The 20,699-nt window shown below is 40.0% G+C and overlaps 2 protein-coding genes across 4 annotated transcripts in view; one reads left to right on the forward strand and one right to left on the reverse strand.

Moving 5' to 3' along the window:
* The window catches only part of TMEM131 (transmembrane protein 131), a 71,684-nt gene extending 70,170 nt beyond the window's left edge, over nt 1-1,514 (forward strand). For both annotated transcript variants that reach the window (XM_033147540.1, XM_033147541.1), the window contains exons 40-41: nt 289-452; nt 581-1,514. In XM_033147540.1, coding sequence (XP_033003431.1) covers nt 289-452; nt 581-871 — 455 coding nt within the window. In that variant the 3' untranslated portion in view covers nt 872-1,514. The remainder of the gene's footprint in view (nt 1-288; nt 453-580) is intronic.
* A 6,147-nt stretch (nt 1,515-7,661) lies between these two features.
* On the reverse strand, nt 7,662-16,639 carry LOC117045947 (inosine-uridine preferring nucleoside hydrolase-like). Of its 2 annotated transcripts, none has more exons than XM_033147542.1 (6): nt 16,545-16,639; nt 13,195-13,385; nt 11,274-11,453; nt 9,601-9,712; nt 8,637-8,773; nt 7,662-8,130 (listed from the first exon to the last, which is right to left on the reverse strand). In XM_033147542.1, exons 2-6 carry the CDS (start codon nt 13,372-13,374, stop codon nt 7,780-7,782), a joined length of 960 nt encoding a protein of 319 aa, XP_033003433.1. In that variant the 5' UTR covers nt 13,375-13,385; nt 16,545-16,639; the 3' UTR covers nt 7,662-7,779. The 2 variants fall into 2 exon arrangements, with proteins under 2 accessions (XP_033003433.1, XP_033003435.1); XM_033147544.1 differs by lacking the exon at nt 16,545-16,639 and adding an exon at nt 14,863-14,944.
* Between the last annotated feature and the right edge of the window lie 4,060 nt (nt 16,640-20,699).

Raw genomic sequence — 20,699 nt, forward strand, 5'->3', positions numbered from 1 at the left:
CTTTACGTGTTTTCCAAAGCTGGGATCATCCTTAAGCCCTCCCCAGATTAGTCTTGCACTTAGTCTGAAGAGCTCATAAGCCTGTATTCAGAGAACATACTAAGCCAGACGTTGGCTTAGCCTTGACTAGGGCAGAATATGCAGTCTTCTGCTTCCATGTTTGTTTGTGTGTGTATGTGTTGGTATAAAGCTATTGATTTCATCTATGAAAAATAATATTGTGCATGGATTTTTCAAGACAGAATGTAACGTGGATGTTTTGTCTTATTCTCCATTCTCTCAACTTAGAAGTTTTCAGCAAGCTTGGGCTGTCACAGTCTGTTTATAGTCCAGATGTTCAACGAAACTGGACTGAGCTTAGTAATGTTCCTTCATCCATCTGGGACTCCTCAGCTACAGATCTGATACCTCCCTGGCCCACAAGTTCAGGATCCCCAACTCACACCACTTCAGTAAGTATATGAATATGTATGTATGTATGTATGTATGTCTACTACTACATATGGTGCTCTCTTTTTCCTGGTAGTATTGAATACTTGTGTGTCATAGCTCGTCCTTATTTTGTTTTTTATTAATATAGTCTATCCTTGGGAACCCAAGTGGCCTGTGGTCTACCACCACCACTCCATTCAGCAGTTCCATTTGGTCAAGTAATTTGAACAGTAGCCTTCCTTTCAACACTCCAGCTAACACGTTGCCAGGTATTGATCTTGGGAGTGAAAACACCCCTCCACCAGCTGCTACTGCCCCGATAGTCAGCAATCCTGAAGACTTGGGACAAGCATATAACCCTTGGCTAATTTGGAGCCCTGCAATCGGGAGAAGAAGCTCAGATCCTTGGCCTAATGTGCATTACCCACCTGAAAACTGAAATTAAGAACAAAGGGACTGTTGTCCAGATCGGATCATGGTAAATTCTGTAATATGCCTGGAACATAATTTGCAGTTTGCTGCCATTCCTACTCAGACCCCAACATGGTTACAATCTAGTCATACATTCATCACTTTAAAGTCTGTCTTGAGATTATGGTAGTATAAAATTACTGAGCAGCTTGGAAAAGTTTGGATGTGGTTAAAAAAATCCTATAAGACCATAGTCTTTTTTTTTTTTTTACCATCTGCCCATTCTGTTTTTTTAAACACTTGGCAATTTCCAAAATGCAGTGATTTTTAACTACCATGCTTGGTTTTTAATTTCCCCCCAGTATTATGCTCTCAAACATAATTTTAAAGAGCACCTTGTGCTAAAAATGCAGAGTATTTTTTTAAAAATAAGGCTCTCTTTGTTAAAGGCTCTACGAATGTAAAAACCTTAGGAGCAAAAGTATGCGCATACTGTTCAAACTATACATTTTATGTGCTGTTTGTACATTTGTAAACCTGATTGCATTTTTAAGTTGAACTGAAATGTGCATAGCCAATACTTGTGGATGAAAAAAAAAAAGATTCCTTGTGCTTTTCTTACCAATACAACTTCAAGTTGTACTTGAAAAATAAAATAATGCTTTTTTTCATTTCTGCCGTATGTGCTTCTGTGGAATGTTTGAATTTCAAAGATTTGACAGCCTTTCTGGAAAAGTTTTAATATAAGTGCTAATCATTAGTGGCATCTTGGGACAGGCTTTGGAAGTTTTGTTCGTGGGAACAACAGTCCATCTTAAGCACATTTGTTACAAAAACAGTTGGACTGTGGTGAACTCTAGTCCCTGTGAACGTCAGCTGCACAGGAAAACATTGTATAAAAATAGCCATGCCATGCAAACATCTCTTAAATGGCAGCTACAGTGTGTTTGCTGGCAGTAGGCTTGGTGACAGCTGTTGCAGCACATCTAGTCTGCTGCTGAGTCACCAAAGAGAAACTGTAGATGTATCCTCTTTTTACACACACCACACAGTCCGATCCTTTGTACTTTCGAAGTGATGCATTCTGCACAGAGTAGAATCATATTCGAATTGTAGAATTGGAAGGAACCACGAGAGTCATCTAGTCTAACCCTCTGCAATGCAGCATTTTTTTTTACCAACGTGGGGCTCGAACCCATGACCATGAAGATTGAGAGTCCCATGTTCTATTGACTGAGCTACCGCAGCACAATCAAAATCACATGCAGAATCACAGGTTTAATTATGTCTAAATTCTGGATATACTGTCATAACTGAGGCAGTATAGATTGCAATAGATGGATAAAGAACTGATTTAAGTGAAGAAGAGAAGAGAGTTTATCTTCTAGAATAAACTTTCACACATGAAGTATCTGGGAGCATTCTTTATGCCATTTGGAGTACAGTGGACCCTCGGGTTACATTACCTTCAAGTAACGTAACTTTCGGCTTGCAAACGCAGCAAACCTGGAAGTGCATACTTCTGGGTTTCGGCATGTGCGCAGAAGTGCTCTGTCACGCCGCGTGCATGCACAGAAGCAGTGCCTCGTGTTGCGAACTTTTTGGGGTACGTAAGAACCCCCAGAATGAATTAAGTTCGTATCTGGAGGGTCCACTGTACAAATTTAATACTTTCCCGAGGAGCCTTGCCCAGCTGGAAGCATTTAAAGGTGATCTTCTGATAAAACTGAACTGGAAGACTTCTTTGCTACAAACACAAGCGTGTAGAATTCTCCAGGGTTGAACCCTTGTAATTGAAATTAAGTTATTTACAATAAATCTGATGTATAGAATAACGTATATGAGACCTGATAATTAAGAATGACTTTTATGGGACAAAATATCTCATTATCCATATTATATCTAATTTTAATTAACTTACTCTTTAGGAAGGATGAAGTGGAAAGTGGGATAGGTGCAAGTACCTGCATTGATGTCACACACATGGAGATCTAATCTTTATAAACACTGGTTTTAAAGGTTAGGGTTATCTAGTTTTTCTGCCTTGAAGAATGTAAGGACAATATTTACTGAGCAAAGTGGAGTTTTATAAGCAAACTAGAGGCCTTCATTTTGGCTGCTAGCATATCAATGTGCCAATTTAAGGCTCCCTCGCTTCTGCATATTTCATTTCTGCTCATTGTTATACCTTCTCCTCCTGACTTTCTCTTCATGCCATTCTTCTGGGTCATGTCCTTTTCCTAGAATCTTCTGTGTTCCTTGGTCTGCTCTTTTACCCCTCCACCTGCCTGTCTCATCCCTTTGAACTCAGCCAATTGCTGCCTGAGAATTCATTGTACTCACTATGGCAACATTAGTTCATTGCAGTACAGAGCATGTACATTTAAAGCAGGCATTGAGTAATAAACACAACCAACAATTTTTCATTCTGCTGTTCTGCTTGTGGAATTGCATTAGCGAAACATGACTCTGTATGCATGCAATGCGTCTTGTCTCACTAGAAGCAGGGGCTGCTCCTTCCTACTTTCTGTATGTGTTTGCACTTAGCCTTCTCAGTTAGACATTTTAGAACTGGTGGTGTGTTAATACAGCCAGCAGTAAAACAGCAGGTGTTAATAAGTTTAGTATTAGTGCATTAGCAAGTATGATGACAGTGCCTTTATGCCTGGAAGAAGAAGGCACAGCCAAATGCAGACTCCAGAGTGGATTCCAGTGACAGAGGCACTTGGTTATAAGCAAGCAATTTGTCAGGCTGCAGAAAGGCCATTACTTGGCAAGCTGGCGTCAACTCTTTGGAAGCAAAATAATTCTAAGGTTGTTCCTACAGTTACGCTGTGCTCTTGAGACGTGTATGCAGCTGGTGGTAAAAGTATGAGAAAAGCAACCTGAGGGCTCAAGACAAGACTGCAGCTGGGAATGGCAAGTAAAGCACACATAAATGTGCAATATGTTTCTGAATTTATCTCAAATACTTCATTTAGCAGCTTGGTCCAGGGAGGCATTTTGTCGTGCTTCTTGCTTAGTCCAGGTTGCTACGTCAGCTTTACACAGTTAGAAAGATTACCTGGCATGTTGCGGTTCTGATGGTAAAGCATGCCAATTTAATCTATAGTTTTCTAAGGGGGGGGGGGGTATTGTTTTTGTTTGTTATAATGTTACATGTTTTTTTTGGGGGGTGTATACATGACCTTGGATGAAGGGTGGTATAGACTCATAGCACTGTAAGTTGAAAGGGACCCTGAGGATCATCTACTCCGACCCCCTGCAACGCAGGAATCTTTTGTCCAACTTGGGACTTGAACCCATGACCCTGAGATTAAGAGTGTCATGCTCTATTGACTGAGCTATCCCAGCTATATTATTATTATTATTATTATTATTATTATTATTATTATTATTATTATTATTATTATTATTTCCAGCCTGGATGGTGCTGTTGTTTTTCCTCTCTTCTCTCTCTCTCCATCCAGCTTTCAGGAAAACTTGAAAGCTTGCCCACTACTTTCATATATTGGTTTGTCCTAACAGTCCTGAGACAAGTTGAAGGAAGGCTAATGATTTGAGTTGGGTGGTTAATGATTCCTTCCTCAGCTAATGGCTAGAAAGTAGCTGAAGATCTTCCTTGAGTGCTCTGAATGGGAGGGATCAACGGGACTAGGGAGGCAACATCGTTTTTCTCTCCCTTTCCCTGCTGGGAGTGGCTCTGATGGGTAGGGCTAAGAGGGAGAGAGAGAGAAAGGAAGGAAAGAAACATAAATGCTGGTGACAAAAGGCAAATTGCTGAAGCATCTTGGGGTGCCTCACTCTGGAGGTCTGAAATGGGGCAGTGGATTTGCTGCTTGTATGAATTCTCTGCTTCTTTATTTATAAATCAAATATTACAAAATGTAGTGATCTCCAAGTAAAGCCAGCCCCTGCGTAGTGTTGCTCCTGGAGCTTTTCACTGCCTAGGGAAGTGTGGCAAAACAGTGAGGCTAAAGTGTACAATGACAATATTTTGCTGCTGAAGTGCTATCTTGAAACTACTTCCTAATGAACCATATAAACTCCTCTGCAGTGTCCTTTCTGTGCAGGGAAAACAAGCAAAAATGAGCTATCTGAAGAAGTGTGCATGCACACGAAAGCTCATACCAAGAACAAACTTAGTTGGTCTCTAAGGTGCTACTGGAAGAAATTTTTTTATTTATTATTTTGTTTTGACTATAGCAGACCAACACGGCTACCTACCTGTAACCAAAAATGAGCTGGCAATGGAAACAATGTTGCAAGGTCGGCAGGTTTTACAATAAATGCTGCAACATAACATTCTTCCTTCCTTTTTCCTTAGTTAGAAATAAGACTCAATTTTCTGTGCCATAAGGGACTGGTTTTAGGGAACTAAGGAAGCCGCCTTGTTGAGAGTCGAGTCATCCGTCAATCTAGTGGAGTGTTCTCTACAATGGCAGTGACTCGCCATTGTCTCAGACCAGAATCTCTTTCCAGATTTACTTGGAAATGCCAGGTATTGAACGTGGAATGCTTTGCTGCTAAGCTACAGTTCATTTTCCAAAGCTGCAGTAGTAGATCGACAGCACCACCTTCTGGCTAAATTGAATTTTGTCCCACTATTCACTGTTAGATACAAGGTAGTCTAACCAATTTCTTTGAAATAGCAAGTCTTTAAAACAAGGTTTTGGGGAAAATATAAATTTAGTAAGAAAATCACTTCTACTAATAGGCGACTATTTTGGAGGGTGGAAGGGAAGGGTTTTCTGCAAAGCTTTACTTTTGTTGTTCTTCAGTCGTTCAGTTGTGACCCCATGGACCAGAGCACGCCAGGCACACCTGTCTTTCACTGCCTCCTGCAGTTTGGCCAAACTCATATTAGTCGCTTCGAGAACACTGTCCAACCATCTCATCCTCTGTCGTCCCCTTCTCCTTGTGCCCTCCATCTTTCCCAACATCAGGGTCTTTTCTAGGGAATCTTCTCTTCTCATGAGATGGCCAAAGTACTGGAGCCTCAACTTCAGGATCTGTCCTTCCAGTGAGCACTCAGGGCTGATTTCTTTAAGGATGGGATAAGTGATTTTTTTTTTGCAGTCCATGGGACTCACAAGAGTCTCCTCCAGCACCATAATTCTTCATGGATCACTGCCTTGTCGTGGCAAAGGGGCTTGAATAACTCAGGGAAGCCATGAGCTATGCCATGCAGGGCCACCCAAGATCCACCTGGAGGAGGAACCGGCAAGCCACTCCAGTATCGCTGCCCAGAAAACTCCATGGACAAAGACAACAGGCATATAAAAGCTTTACTACTTTCCCCCAATTCCCCCGTGGTAGTTTTTAAAACTGGCTGCTTTGCCATACAAGGAGTAATGGAGTGTAATGATGTTAATTTATATAATTATATCTTTAAAAGTTTGCAGAATGGTAAACAGCATCCTTCAGTACTCAAGAGAAATATGTATAAGACTACATGGGTGTAGAAATGAATTGATTCATTAAAGATTCTGGCCATATCTCAGTGGGATGATCGGGCAGCGAGGGTGCCATCACTTTCCTATGAATCTCATGTAGGTAACTATTGGGTTTAGGCCAAAGGCAGAGTTCCCTTTGAGGAATGACTAGAAAAGACACCATCTGCTCCAGGATCCTATTTATCCTAGAACTTAGTGCACATTGTTTCCACTCCAGTCTGACCCAACAGAACTTCCAAGAACCTACAGCAAGTTATCAAAAGACTTGGTACACACGCCACTATCTCTTCCGTCTTGCCCCCAGCAAATGGCACAAAAGCTAGCAGAGTTATTATGATGCACAGGTACAATCTAGCGAAATTTTTTAAATAATATTTTATTAAATGTTTTAAAATGTGTGTGTGTGCATGCACACACATGCATATACAGACTTAGTTCAATATTTTCTACAATAAATTGACTCAATAATATCTGTAGATGTGCTTTATTAATTTAATAACTGATTCAAAGAATTCTGTACACATGAACATAATGATTACAGCATTACTTTCCTTCTGTCAATGCTGACGTAGCATATTCATGTAATTTATTTTCCCCTTGTGCTTCTAAATTAACTTAACAAAACTTTCCAGTACTTCGCGTAATTTATTCTAGTTGTGGCTATTACACAAAAAACATCTCATGTAAAATAATTGGTGTGTGCTTTCTGAAAGTTAACGTAAACATTATAGGATCTAATGGCAAATTTATTCCGTGAAAGTAATTCTAAAACCATGCTTGTTTTTGCTAGATTGTGCTCAACATGTGTATACTAATCAAACTACTCCCTAATAGAATTTTTGCCCGTTCCTTGCAGATAAATCGATATTAAATAACTAAGCATCTATTTCAGTCTACCAGACAACATGGGTTTTTAACATTCTTAGGTAACTCGCAAGATGTCTAAGTCCTATGGATTCTCTCTCAATGGTGCAAGTTCAATTTGGACCTTTCACAAGATTTTTTCAGCAATAGAATCGATGCAAATGGCGGCAGTGTTGATGCCTACCAACCTAATATTGCTCTCCTTGCTCTGGCTGTGCAATTGGCTTAGCTCTCTGCATTATGCCATCAGCTCACTCTTCAAAAGAAGGCAGGTGTCATGAAATGATTTATTTTGGAGCCAAATCTTGGGACTCCCAGAAGATGGGTATCTTTTACCCTCTTCCAGCTATATGTTCTGTGCTAACAGAAAGCTGTAGTAAAGGAGGCTGAAAATCCCTTTGTGATGTGGCTTCTGTTTTGTTTTGTTTTTCATATAATTAATATACCACTTGATTGAGGTTCTTGATTTTTTTTAATTTTTTTTAAAAACACCAATGTAATTTTAGGTATTGCAACACAAACCTGATTGGATAGCAACACAAGAGATCAGGATGCCCATTATATGTATGCTTAAGAAAGGAACTTCAGTAAATCCTTATAATAATAAAAAATATTATTATTTTACAGCAGCTAGCAGAAGTGACCGGAACTTCCCTAAATCACATTTTTTCATTAAGAAAGCTTTGTTCTCCTTGTTCAGTTTGTTACTCCAGTCCACTACCATCATTCCTCTTGTTAGTGAACCTTTGAGCTCAACAGTTACACCAATTGCTGTGTATTCTGTTACAAAATTATCTTCGATGGCAGCTGCCATAGCGTAGGAATCGCATGGAACAAACCCTGACCGCCATGCTTTTTCACCTGGATTTTCCCCCAAGATTTTTGAGAATTCAAAAGAATGAGCAAATATTTTCTTCACGAACATAGCTTTCTCAGTTTTCTGATTAACCCATTCATGGTAGAATTCCTGCAAAGTAAATAACAGTTTGGGCTTTTTAAAAAAATAAAAATAGAACTTTTCAACTGCATAAAAAGTTAAGTAAAAACTCCAGAATAAACATTATTGACCTTGACATCAGTAATGTTCCACAGAGAATTCACATTGGCAAGAATTAATCATTTTAGCTCCCAATGGATATATAGTCATGAGGATGATAGATTTATTTATATAAAATAGACTTGTCATATTCAATTTAAGTTTTTTAAAAAAATCAGTTACCAACTAAGTCACGTTCGGGGCAGACCCATTGAAACTGATGGACCTAAGCTACTCATGGTCACTCATTTCAGTGGGTCTATTCTAAACAGGACTAATGCTGGATACAACCCAGATGCAATCCTATACATGTCTACTCAGAAATGAGAACCATTGAGTTCAATGGGGCTTGCTTCCAGGTAACTACATATAGGATTGCTGCCACTTGATCAAGCTGAAACACTTGTCTAGATATTAACACATCATTAATACCTTACCCAGGATAGTGGGCAGGAACATGTGAACTCCCATGATGCAATGTAATTTGGGCAGGTGTACTCATTTAAGACAATGTAAGCAGCTTCTGGGTCTGTTGCAAAATTGAATTCTCCACAGACTGTAGTATTTCCTCTGGCTAACAGAAACAAAAAAGAGCTACTTTAGCTTTCTATGGGACAATTCATTCAGTTTCTAACAGCTGCTTCCTACACAACAGCTCTTTGTTATTTGCGCAGGTGCAGGACAATTCCACCCCCACCCCCAAACGTGTACATTGTCATATGCGAACAAAAAGCCCATACAAACACATGAACTGCACCAATCTTAAAAAGGCGCAGTCAGAGAGACAGAAGAGGCCGGAAGAATATGGAATTCATGTGATGGAATGGTCTGCTTCAAGCAAAGGCAGGAAACAAACAGACACTCCAAGGCAGGGAGACCCACTGATTTCCTTTGGAGCTACATTTCCTGCATTCATATACCGGAAGGAGCACAATCACACTTGGAGGAGTCTCTAATGCCCAATTTTAAAAAAAGAGCATGTTTTCCATGGGGAAGCTGCAAGGCAAATGCAAAACCACTGAGACCCCACGTGGAGAAAACAAGGGACAAGTGGGAAACTGCTTAGACCCATGCTTTCTAGGCATGGAACAACTGGAAGTATGGACTAATGCTTAGTTGTTTCAAATGCCTCCAAAGTAGGAAACAAAATTCCCACACAAAAGAAAAGTATGCTGCCTTCAAGAATAATCAGGAAGATTTCTTGAAAATTCAGTTGCTGAACAATCAACTAAGACAAAATAAGTACTTGACTCAACACCACTTGTTGCAAAACACTGAAACATAAACACACAGTGTTCTGCAGGCAAGAATATTCTTTAAAAAGCAGCTCACTTGTTAAATATTAAGAGACAAAACAATTACATACAAACATGCCTAACAAGCCCTCTTGAAGTCATTTACCTTCCGTATTTCCTCCCATGATGAACACATTTTTAAGTTTCTTAGGAAATGTTGGGTCCATTTTCACAGCCAGCGCTAAATTGGTCAAGGGACCAGTAGCAACTAGAGAAACCTATAAAACATACACAACAATTCATTGAAGTGACTTATTTAATAATTGTGCTGTCTTGCGTGACAACCCCTATGTAGTTAAATAGTCCCCGCTGAGGTCCAGGAAAAAGACCTGGTATGGGCTATATCTTTTTCTGGGCAGCTAACAACCGTACAATAATAACACCAAATAAGGAACTATGAATTGAGAAATCCCCAGTTCAAACAGTGCACACCCATGATCTCATATGCACATAGGAAGCTGTTATGACCGGTGCTAAATTGTAATGAGAACCAGGCACCCCATGTCAATCCCCGATGACACAGAGCACCTTGTTTGCATAATTCTTCCCCGTTTTGAAGGGAGTCTGCATGATCGGGTCTCTGTATGGAGCTACAGTTCCCATGAAGTGTCATTGCTATGGCGTGGACAGGAAATCTTGCTCTTCCACAACTTGAGGATGGTGCCACCACCCTCTTCTGCCACAGAAGCCGGTGATGAGTTCATGTCTGCTAAATGCACTGAATGCTCGAAAAGCCCAGTATGTTAAGTATTATTAGCAGCATTATTTTCACCACCAATAACAACATAGCTGGGGCTCCAAGGGAGAGGCAAGGGTTGTATTTCTGTGGAAATACTAAGCTGTACACAAATTATACAAACAATTGTTATCACTGCAGAAGCATTGGTGACAAAAGGTGGGGAAAGAATGAGCAAAATAAAGACTCACTATTGAAACTCCTTTTAGTAAGTCCACCTTTCCACCAATATACAGCCCCTGTGCTAAATTTATGTATGCTTTTCCCTGCAGAGCCATCTACTCTCTTTCCTCCAGCCATTTCTTACCTACCCACACCACTAATACCTGCACCCCTGTGCTACTTTCCTCTCCTTACCGAATAAAATCTATTTCCTCTTGGCCCATCTTCACCCACTGGGATGATTCTTAGACCCAAACTAGATGTGTCACTAACATACACACACACATATATATTCTAAAAATTTAAATATCAGTCACGGAAGGGGCAAGGCGACCTGAGTAGGACAGCAGGAAGGTGGGAAGCAAGTGTTTAATCATTTCCTTCCCACTGTAATTCCGACCAAGATCACCCCATTGCTATTTGTACCAGGAGAGAAACTTTTAATTATTCACCTACAAAATACAAGAACTATGAAAGAAGGGAAGTGGATAAGAGTACAGTGTTTAAAATACAGTTAATTGAATTTAAGGAAACCAGTGTGTCGTGTAGAAATGAAATGTGATGGGAAACAGTGCAGTTTACTCAATCTGTAAGGGGCAATTTTATTTTTATTTTTGAAAGGGTTATGAAGGCCAAGGAACTTTAGGGAAGCTAAACCCCCAAAGCACTGATCTATATGGGAGAGAGAAAATATTTAAAAGACATCTGAGTGTGCTTTTTTTAGATGATCACCTCTCTCACACAGAGTGATCTACTGCCAACTGCCCTCTGGAAAGGATTCTACTAACTTTTTATATGTATCCACATGCTTTTGGATCCATGTCTACTTTGAGTAGTAAAATTCACTAGGGAGGAGCTGAATGTATTTTATATCATTTCACCTGACCCGGTCGTTCATTGACTATTCTTAACATTGCAAGCACAGCATGTTCTTCCTGCAGGAGCTCTAATCCTGGAGTGTTGGGATCTGGAACATCACCCAGTCCATCTTTTCCATGATAATATGCCCCTTCCACAGGTCCACCAAGTAGCGGAGATGAGGCACCAGGATAAACTGGAATCTATGCAAGATATGACAACGTGATTTTAACTTTAATACAAAAACCATTGATGCCGCCAAAATGAAATACAGATCTCAAATAGCTTTTATTGCCAACTAGTTGATCTGCAGGGGTTGGGTTTAGGCCAAACTGTGACTAAGGCTGTGTACACACTCCCATTTACTCTGCATCCAGTGTGCTCCACTGTGGGTTTGGAAAGTGGTGTACACACGACATCAGCCACAATCCATATCTATCCTGTATCTATCCCATCATTTCTTATGGAATACTAAACCTTTATCTGTTCTTATCCAAACCTGCTTCAGTCTTGCCTGTGAATACTGTACTACAAATTATACAGATACAGGTGTCAATTTTACACACACACACACACACACACACACACACACTACAATCACATATTATGTGAGGGGTTCCATATAAGCAAAAACACGTATACTCAAACTGTCGTCTTGGAACTACTCCTGTGTGAGCATCCCTAGCCTTCCACAGCTGACAAGTGGACCATGTGCAAAAAGAGCTTTTAAGTTCTCTGCCTTGGTCGGGGGTGGGGAGGCCCTCTTGGCATGCCGGTTCTGGGATATTGTGGGGCTGTCTGATCTCCTATGAGATCTCATACAAGCATCAATAGCTTTTTAAAACAAATCAATAGTAACTAAATGATGATAAGACCCTTTTGCATTTTTTTTGACAAGGCTTAATTAGATCTTACTGACATGCACAATTATTTGCATTTATTCTTTGCCTTTACCCACATGCATTTGACAAGCACTTTTCTTTTTTACACAACTGAGATCTATCTTTATATCAGACTAGGGAAATAAGTGTCTAAAGGTTGTGTTTTTTTAAATCCTTCTCATATTAGAAGCCCACGTTACATCAGAACAGAAGGAATGACAAGAGCTAATCTTGAATCCAAGTGTAATCCGTGGAAAGGAACATATTCCTCCTGTCTTGCGTTTAGGTGACTGATGCATAGGACTCCCCTGCTCATGATGGCCACTTCTGTTTACTTTCTGTACCACAATCCTAATCACATTTAAAATCTTAAATTCTGTTGTAAACAAGCTCCATTAATTTTAATGGGATGGAACAAAGTAAGTACATTAAGGATGCGTCCTTAAACTGAAACCCTGATCACATTTACTTTGTAATAACGTCCACTGCAAACAATGAAATACAGGCCTACCCACATCCAGATTGTAATGCATGTTCTTGTAATAGCCACATGGATTAATAGAAGGCAATAAACCATTCAGAAAAGCAGCTGCAATCTTTAAGATCACAGATGCAGCCACATTTATTTATAAATAATAATACTGATAAACCACCCGTTCATATAAATTATCCAGGCAGTGTGCAACAATTTATATGGCTATAATAAAACATAAGATACCATAATTAATCTGATTAATCTTGGAAAAGTTTAATCACCTGAAGAGGCCTGCCACTATAAAAAGGTTTTCAAGAGATACCTGCAAATTAGCAGCAGATGCTTACTGAATCTCTGGTGGAAGAGTATTCTACAGCATGGGACCAGCAAAATTTAATATGTGGCCTCTAGTTGAAGCCAGTTGGTTCGACCAAATGTTCTCAGTGACTGCCATTATGTGTAAAAATAGACACTACTTGGAAGCAAGTATGCATAAGATCAGGTTATCTGTGTCCCATTTATGAATACCACATCATGACACCATAGTGCAAAATTTGTTTGAAAGATTATTCAGCAGGAACAGATTACCTCAAGCTTGTTGCAAATATGTAACACACGAAGTACATTTTTACATATATTTTCCAAGGTACTGTTTCCATAACAGCAAGTAATCCCCAGGACTTCGACATTGGGAGATGCCAGGGCTATCATAATAGCTTGAGCATCATCAACGCCACAATCAACATCAACCAGCAGAAGTTTCTTCATTTTAGAAATGCCTATGAAAAAGTAAAACAAATAATTTAAATAGACAAGCTTTGTATCATATTGACCACCAGACCAGTGGAATTGTGGTAACAGAGGGATGCTGATGCGCAAAAAAACATGTTTAGGAAGATCTACCACCCCTCCTCTGGGGTGTATTAAGCTCAAAGGCATGGGGGAAACAGGTGATACACCAAATGCCTCCTTCATCTTCAGTCCACACTTAAACCAGGGCAGCAACAGGATCACAACCAACACTAGTCCACTTGGCAAAAAGCTATTGGACAGCTGTCTCTAAATGTATGGTGGTTGTCAGCTAATCACAAGTGCAAAAATGCTTGGACTTCATTTACTGTCACCACGAGAGGCGTTTAGGTTTTACACTTTGTCCAATAGGATTCTATGCTTCAGAAGAGGCATAATCAGTAGTGCAGCTTTCCCCCCATCATTGGCCTCCATAACTGTGCTCTGTTGTGAATTGAACTGAATGAATGAATGGGTGACTATTACTGGATCTTTTTTTAGTTTTTCAAATTAGATTTTCAGTTATGCAATAAAGAGAGAAGCAATATATACAACAGACAAAGGAAAGAACACAAAAATAACCCCAACACGGGATGGAGATGAGGCCCAGAGCTTACTGAGATACTCTCCCCAACTTTGTGCACCTGCCAACTTGAGAAAACCTTCCATACAACCGAAGAGGTGGCCTCTAGTCTGCAAAATGTATGTCAGGAACAATTTATTTCATTATCTAAGCTGCCACAATATTTTGCTGTTATTATAATAACGACGCTGGGTTAATGCACATTCCTGTTGCTGCAATGCTGTGTTGCTAAGCTGCTTTGGGCACATCTCCTTGAGAAAGAAGCATACAGCTTAAAGTACCGCAGTAACAATGACGACGAGGACGAAGATTACAGGGAGTAACTGTACTTAATGGATTTTCTGCCTCTTATGCAACGCAACTGTTGCACGGCATCAGGGCAAATTGCGACAACGGCAGAGATAACGTGGAAATTGACCGCGATATAGTATAAAGCAATATATAATCGAGACAAGTTGGTTAAGGTCTTTAAAGATACGGTATTTTGCGTTTACAGTAGCTGGTTTTTAAACGTCGTTCATTTCTGACAAGATCTACTTTAGCAAACTCGGTTACAAATATTGTTTTACAGGGGAAGAAAATAAGCCTACTGTTTTTCTGTAAAAAGAATGCGGTTTTATTTTTGGGGGTGGGGGCAGACTTGAGTGGGTTAAAAAGCAAAAGCCAGGAGAAACATTAGGACAAAACGTCCCAGAGGGGGGAAACGTGCCCGCCCGCATGCCAATAAATTAAATAGGCTGCAGGTGCGAGCGAGCGAGCACGTGGCCAGGACCACCTTCCTTCCAACCCGGCTGCAGGGAGCAACGTCGGGGGCGGGCTCTTTCTCTCCCGACCCTCCAATGAATAGCGGGCTCCTCTCTTTCACTGCCCCCCTCGCCTCCTACCTGCAGTGAGAGCGGCCGCGGTTTACTCTCGTTGTCGCGCGCCGAAAGGCCTCCCGCTGCTCACAGAGAGGCAAGCTGGCCAATCACGAGCCGCTTCTCTTTCGTCCACGAGTTCGTGCGAGGTGAGAGGGAGGGAGGCGCCGTTGCTATGGCAGCCGCGGCCTAAGCTGCGGAAGGCAAGCGCACGCCTCCACGCGTAACGGCTTTTTCGCTGTGGGGAGGGATAGGGGCTGAAAACGCATAGCCTGGGGTGGAGGGGAGGGGGGGGCCGTCGAGGTCTGCCTGTGTGTGTTGCTGGCGGCAGCCTGGGGGGGGGGGTCTCAATTGGGACGAAGGTCGTGGCTTGAAGCAGAATGTCAATAAGGTGCAGGTGGTTATCTTTGTACCCTTGCGCTGGAGGGGGGGGTGGTAGGTTGCAAATGTAATAATGGAAGCAGCACCTGTAGCTTCGTGAGTAATAATGAGCAGCTTGTTCAGCCAGAAGCTATACCTGTGAACTGTGAGGAACTTTCTCTGTTGTTTTTTTTTATTCCGTCCCCACCACAACCCATGTTGAATCCTCCACATCACCTTTCCAGAGTTGCTGCTGCAGCACACTCCCCTCAGGGCGTGCCAACCCGCAGTTAGAATTATAGAGAGTTGGAAGGGACCCCTGAGGGTCTTTAGTCCAGCCCCCCTGCAATGCAGGAACACATGTAGCTGTCCCATGCAGGGGATCGAAGAAAGCCTGCACTATGGAAAGGAAGTATCAGCCATGCCTTATCTTGAAGGTGTGTGCCTTTTTTAAACTGCTGGAAGATGGGTGGCATATTTCTGAATTCTAGGGCTATATTCATAGAACAGACTCTAGACTTCTTAAATAATACTTTTTTTTTTAATCAGATGCTGTAGAGAACATATTCCATCTTTGACTCACCACTGGCATACCAGAATGCTACTAGAAGTAGAAGCAGCCATCAGACTTCTGCAGGTGAGTAATACCTGGGCACCTTTGTTTGTCAGTGTATCCCTTACTTTTGCCACACTCCCTTTTTTGTGCTGAAATACAGTACTGCAAAGTCGTGTATGAGTCATTATTAGCCCCATGGCTACCCTGCCCCTTGGCAAAATGACATACTTGCGCTGAAAGCAAAAAATATGATGTGACCTCTGTGATTGTCGAAGTTTGATATTTGTGTTATTATGTGTGTTGCAAGCCTATTATATGCCTTTATGCACTAGGCAAAAGTGTTCCTCTTCAACCAGGCGTTGGGCTGATTAACATTCTGTACCCTTTTAAATGTTTGGGGGGGGGGTTATTGGTTTGTGGTTTGTGTTGTTGTTTTTATTGTGTTTTTATCTTGTATTACAGTTCTTTGTTTAGGGAGACCATGACCTATTAATAGCAGACAGTAGTATTACAATATCTCTATATTTTAGGATGTAATATTAATCTGGGAGCTTATAAAGCCCAGAAATGATGTACTCCACAGTTTATTGTGGTTGTATTATTACTATTATTGTTGCATTACCTTCATGAATTTATTTTATTTTTATTTTTTTGCCTTGGAGCTCTATCAAACACACTTAAACTGTATGACATTGTGTAACAGTCAAATGTTTTTTCTCTTTCCCACCCACTCTGCTCAGCACATTATCTTTTTTTTCCTCCCAAAAGCTAAACTTAAAATGTGTGTTCTTACCTGGTATTGGTGAAATTCTTTTCAGGCTGATGTTTGATTGCTACCTTCCAACCCAGTGGAACTTGACCTGAGCTAACACATTTTATAAGGGAATGTAAGTTAATATTTACCACACACATAATAAACAGTAGGGTTATATTAGGTCTCCTCAACAATTGGAGAGAAGTGATGATATAAATCACTCAAAATTAATAAATACTCTTAGGACCCAACTACATGCTCTATTGGATATCCATTACTGGATTTCATGACTTTGTCACTGAAAGTCTTGCACTATAAATCAGTGTGTGTGTGAGAGTAGTATTTCCTGTGGTTTAACAAGCAATCCTTCCCAGGGAACTCTGGAACCTGTAGGTCTTTGAGGGGAAGAGGGGTGTCCTAGTAACAAACTACAGTTCCCAGGGTTATTTGCAGGAAACCATGACTGTTTAAAGTGGCATAATACTTCTTTAAATGTATAGTGTAGATGGGGTCTAAAAGCAAAAAAAAGGGGGGGGGCGGGGAGAATCAGGAATATATGATCTCATGGACTTCTTACAGCACCCAAGAAGCAAAACACATAGAAGAACTAAGGGTATGACTGGTTAATGGATCTGATATGAAGGCATTCAATAGGGCAAAGTCTATTAGTACAAGCATCAACAGCTCTCAAAAAGTTGTCCAAGCTTCGTAGTATGAGAAGGAGAGTCATGCTCCATTTTAGCAATTAACCCTGTCAAAATAGATAGGCAACTGTCCACACCTTTATAGAAAGTTAGATTTTATTACTCAGAAGGGCAGAGAAAAATATGTAGAGGCATTAGATATTCTACAACAGAAAACGCATGGAATCCTGGTATTTACCTTGGCTAGGTAAAAAAAAAAAGAGCTATCTGTCTAATTGATTCTTCAATATAACCATAGGGAGAGACTCTTCCTCTCAGTTGGCATCCCTCAGGGACCTGTTCTTTCTTTATGCACTTTCTCTGTGTGCTGTCATAAAATCCTATGGCTTTTGGTATCACCTGCACAGGATATCTGCCATTGGAAATATGTTTATATTTCATGTTTTTATTAAAAGTCATACATGCAAGCAAAATCAGACAGTTCTGTGTCCAGAAATGTGTATAAAATGGATTTTCCCAATAGCTAGCCAGCATTCCTACTTTAACATCATTTTTTCTTGGATGCCTTGCTAATGTTAATATTTATCATGTTGTCTGGTATATTTATATTACCCAGGGTAGATTTGATTTAAATCAAACTGATTTAAATCATGATTTAAATCACGATTTAAATCACTAGTCAGTAAGGCTTGATTTAAATCACCGTTTTCTACATAAAGACTAATTCTTGCTGGTATAACTTTAATATGCAAGTAGATAAAGATTTTTAGAATAACAACTTTTCATATTAGTTTTTTTAATCCCCAGTTTAATAGGTTAATCATTCATATTTGGACAACTTTTCTGTTGTACTTAGGAAGGAGAAAAATAATCATTACCTTAATAATAACAATTTAAATAGATTTATTAGATCCATTCCACTCCAAACAATCAGAAAAATGTTGTTTCTATTCTGTTCACTGAACTTCTTGAAACTTAACACTGAAGGGGTTGATTCTGTATTCATAGGTTTGTAGAACAATAGGATTAAGGTCTTTTTCTCAACTCTGTTCATGTTATAACATTTTTGCTGTGAAGAAGAGGCATGTGATCTCTGCTGAGTCAAATTCAGTTTTGAGAACTGCAAAAGTAAACCAAGCATCTGTGATAATATCTTGTAGGCAGAGAAACTGCCCAATAATCTTACAAAAACCTCTGGAAGAGCATAAATGACATTGTGAATGGATTAATGGAATTTATTTACCAAAAAATTAAACATATACAGCCTTATTCTACATAATTAAAAACTAATCTTTATTTCATGATTGAATAACCTTTGGATGGTAATATATTTCCCCCCAAAAGCATTTTATTTAAAAAAATCCAATTTAAATAAAATAAAAAATCCAATTTTTAATTTTTTTTTTAAAAAAATCATTCATTTTTATCCACCCTGATATTACCATTAGTTTCTTTTTTTATTAGGATTATATTTTGTTCATTAAAAAATGAACTCGGCTTTCTCTCATATTTGTTCCCATATTTCCCATATTCCCAAATTTGTTTCAGTGTATCTGAAGAAGTGTGCATGCACACAAAAGCTCATACCAAGAACAAACTTACCGGTAGTTGGTCTCTAAGGTGCTACTGGAAGGAATTTTTTATTTTATTTTGTTCCCATAAAATATACATATATTCCCATAGATAATCTGGTGTTTCAGTTTATCAGGTAGATAATTTTTCTTTCTTTTGAGTGACGGCTGTTTTGTGAGACTAAGTAGCTCATTCAAATGGCTCAAACCTACAGCTGTTTAAAGGCATTGACATGCTTTAGGTCCCAAATGGGAGTCTAACACTCGGAGTCTAACCCTCAGTTCATCTTGCCTAGACTGCAGTAACTTTCTCATTGTTGTCCTTCCATTCTCTCATCTTGGTTTCCTCATCCAGCACTCTCTTGCCAAGATCATTCACATCTCTTGTTGCTTGGTCATGTGACACCCCTTCCTTAAGACCCTTCAATGGCTTCCTTCTACTCTCAGGTCCAGTATTAGCGCCGTATCCTTACCTTCAAAGCTTTGCCAGCTGTTATCATTTTGTTCTTATCTATGCAATAATAACGTGAAGACGTCATAGTGCAGTCCCCATTGGAGAATTTGTAGTGCCTCATCACAGTTCTGTACCATTTTCCTCTCAATATTTTTCCACCCCCACTTTATTCAAAGTTCTTTAAAAAAAATATTATTGATTTTCTTTTCTCAAAACAAGTATCCAATATCATTGCTGAACATACATTTTCCAATTTCCCCTCTCCCTGTTGACTTCCCTCAACTACCATGTCTGGTTTATTACATCAGATGATACATTCTGCTGTTTATATACAATATTATGTTATCACATTGTTATACTTCTTGTTCTTTGTAAATAAAGTTGCAAATGTTTATTTAAATCCTGCCAAGGAGACCATTTATTTCTGTTGTTTCTGCAAATATATTGTAAGGAGTTCCCATTCCCATTGCAGAGTTAGCAAAGTTAACAGACAAACTGTGTGAAAAGGACAATAGTGACTTTGAATAAGAATGGGAACACTTTGTTCAAAGTTCTGCCATTGTTTAAAGAATCACTCCCTTCATTGTACTGAAGACTTCTCCTTCTTCCATTCCTCAGCTGCCTCATGAGAGATAAAAAAATGTGGAGCCCTCAAATGTTCCATAGTACCTTTCTGCAGTACCGTATATTCCCCACCCCTTCTGATATCATTTGTTGTTTTCTACATGTATTTCCAGATTCAGTGTGTAATTTAGAAGGGATGTTTATTTAACAAGCAAGCATCCATATATGTACAACATCTATCAACTGGGTCCGTAGCTGAATAAGCTAACTGGCAGACTTGCTCTCAATATTCTGTTCATCTTAAAGATGTTGTTTAGTCGTTTAGTCATGTCTGATTCTTCGTGACCCCATGGAGCAGAGCACGCCAGGCACTCCTGTCTTCCACTGCCTCCCGCAGTTTGGTCATACTCATGTTGGTAGCTTCAAGAACACTGTCCAACCATCTCATCCTGTCGTCCCCTTCTCCTTGTGCCCTCAATCTTTCCCAACATCAGGGTCTTTTCCAGGGAGTCTTCTCTTCTCATGAGGTGGCCAAAGTATTGGCGCCACAGCTTCAGGATCTGTCCTTCCAGTGAGCACTCAGGGCTGATTTCCTTAAGAATGGATAGGTTTGATCTTCTTGCAGTCCGTGGGACTCTCAAGAGTCTCCTCCAGCACCATAATTCAAAAGCATCAATTCTTCCATTCTCTCATCATAAAGATACAGTAACATATATCAGCATGGGGTGTGCTTGCAAAAGGGGCTGCAGTATAGGAGGATCAGGATGGAAATGGGGGTGATCTGTGTGCAAAGGTGAGTTGAGAAAAGTAAGGAGGAGGGTGAAGGGAAAAAGGAGTGAATCGAAAATTGGGGGTGCAAAGGGGCTTGCAAAGGGGGGGCAGTAGAAGGCATAGGAATGGGGGCTGAACATGAAAGCCAGGATCATGACAGCATCTGAAGAATAGAAGGGGATGATGGCTT

The sequence above is a fragment of the Lacerta agilis genome, chromosome 4 (genome assembly GCF_009819535.1).
Source record: "Lacerta agilis isolate rLacAgi1 chromosome 4, rLacAgi1.pri, whole genome shotgun sequence".
Classification (NCBI taxonomy): Eukaryota; Metazoa; Chordata; class Lepidosauria; order Squamata; family Lacertidae; genus Lacerta; species Lacerta agilis.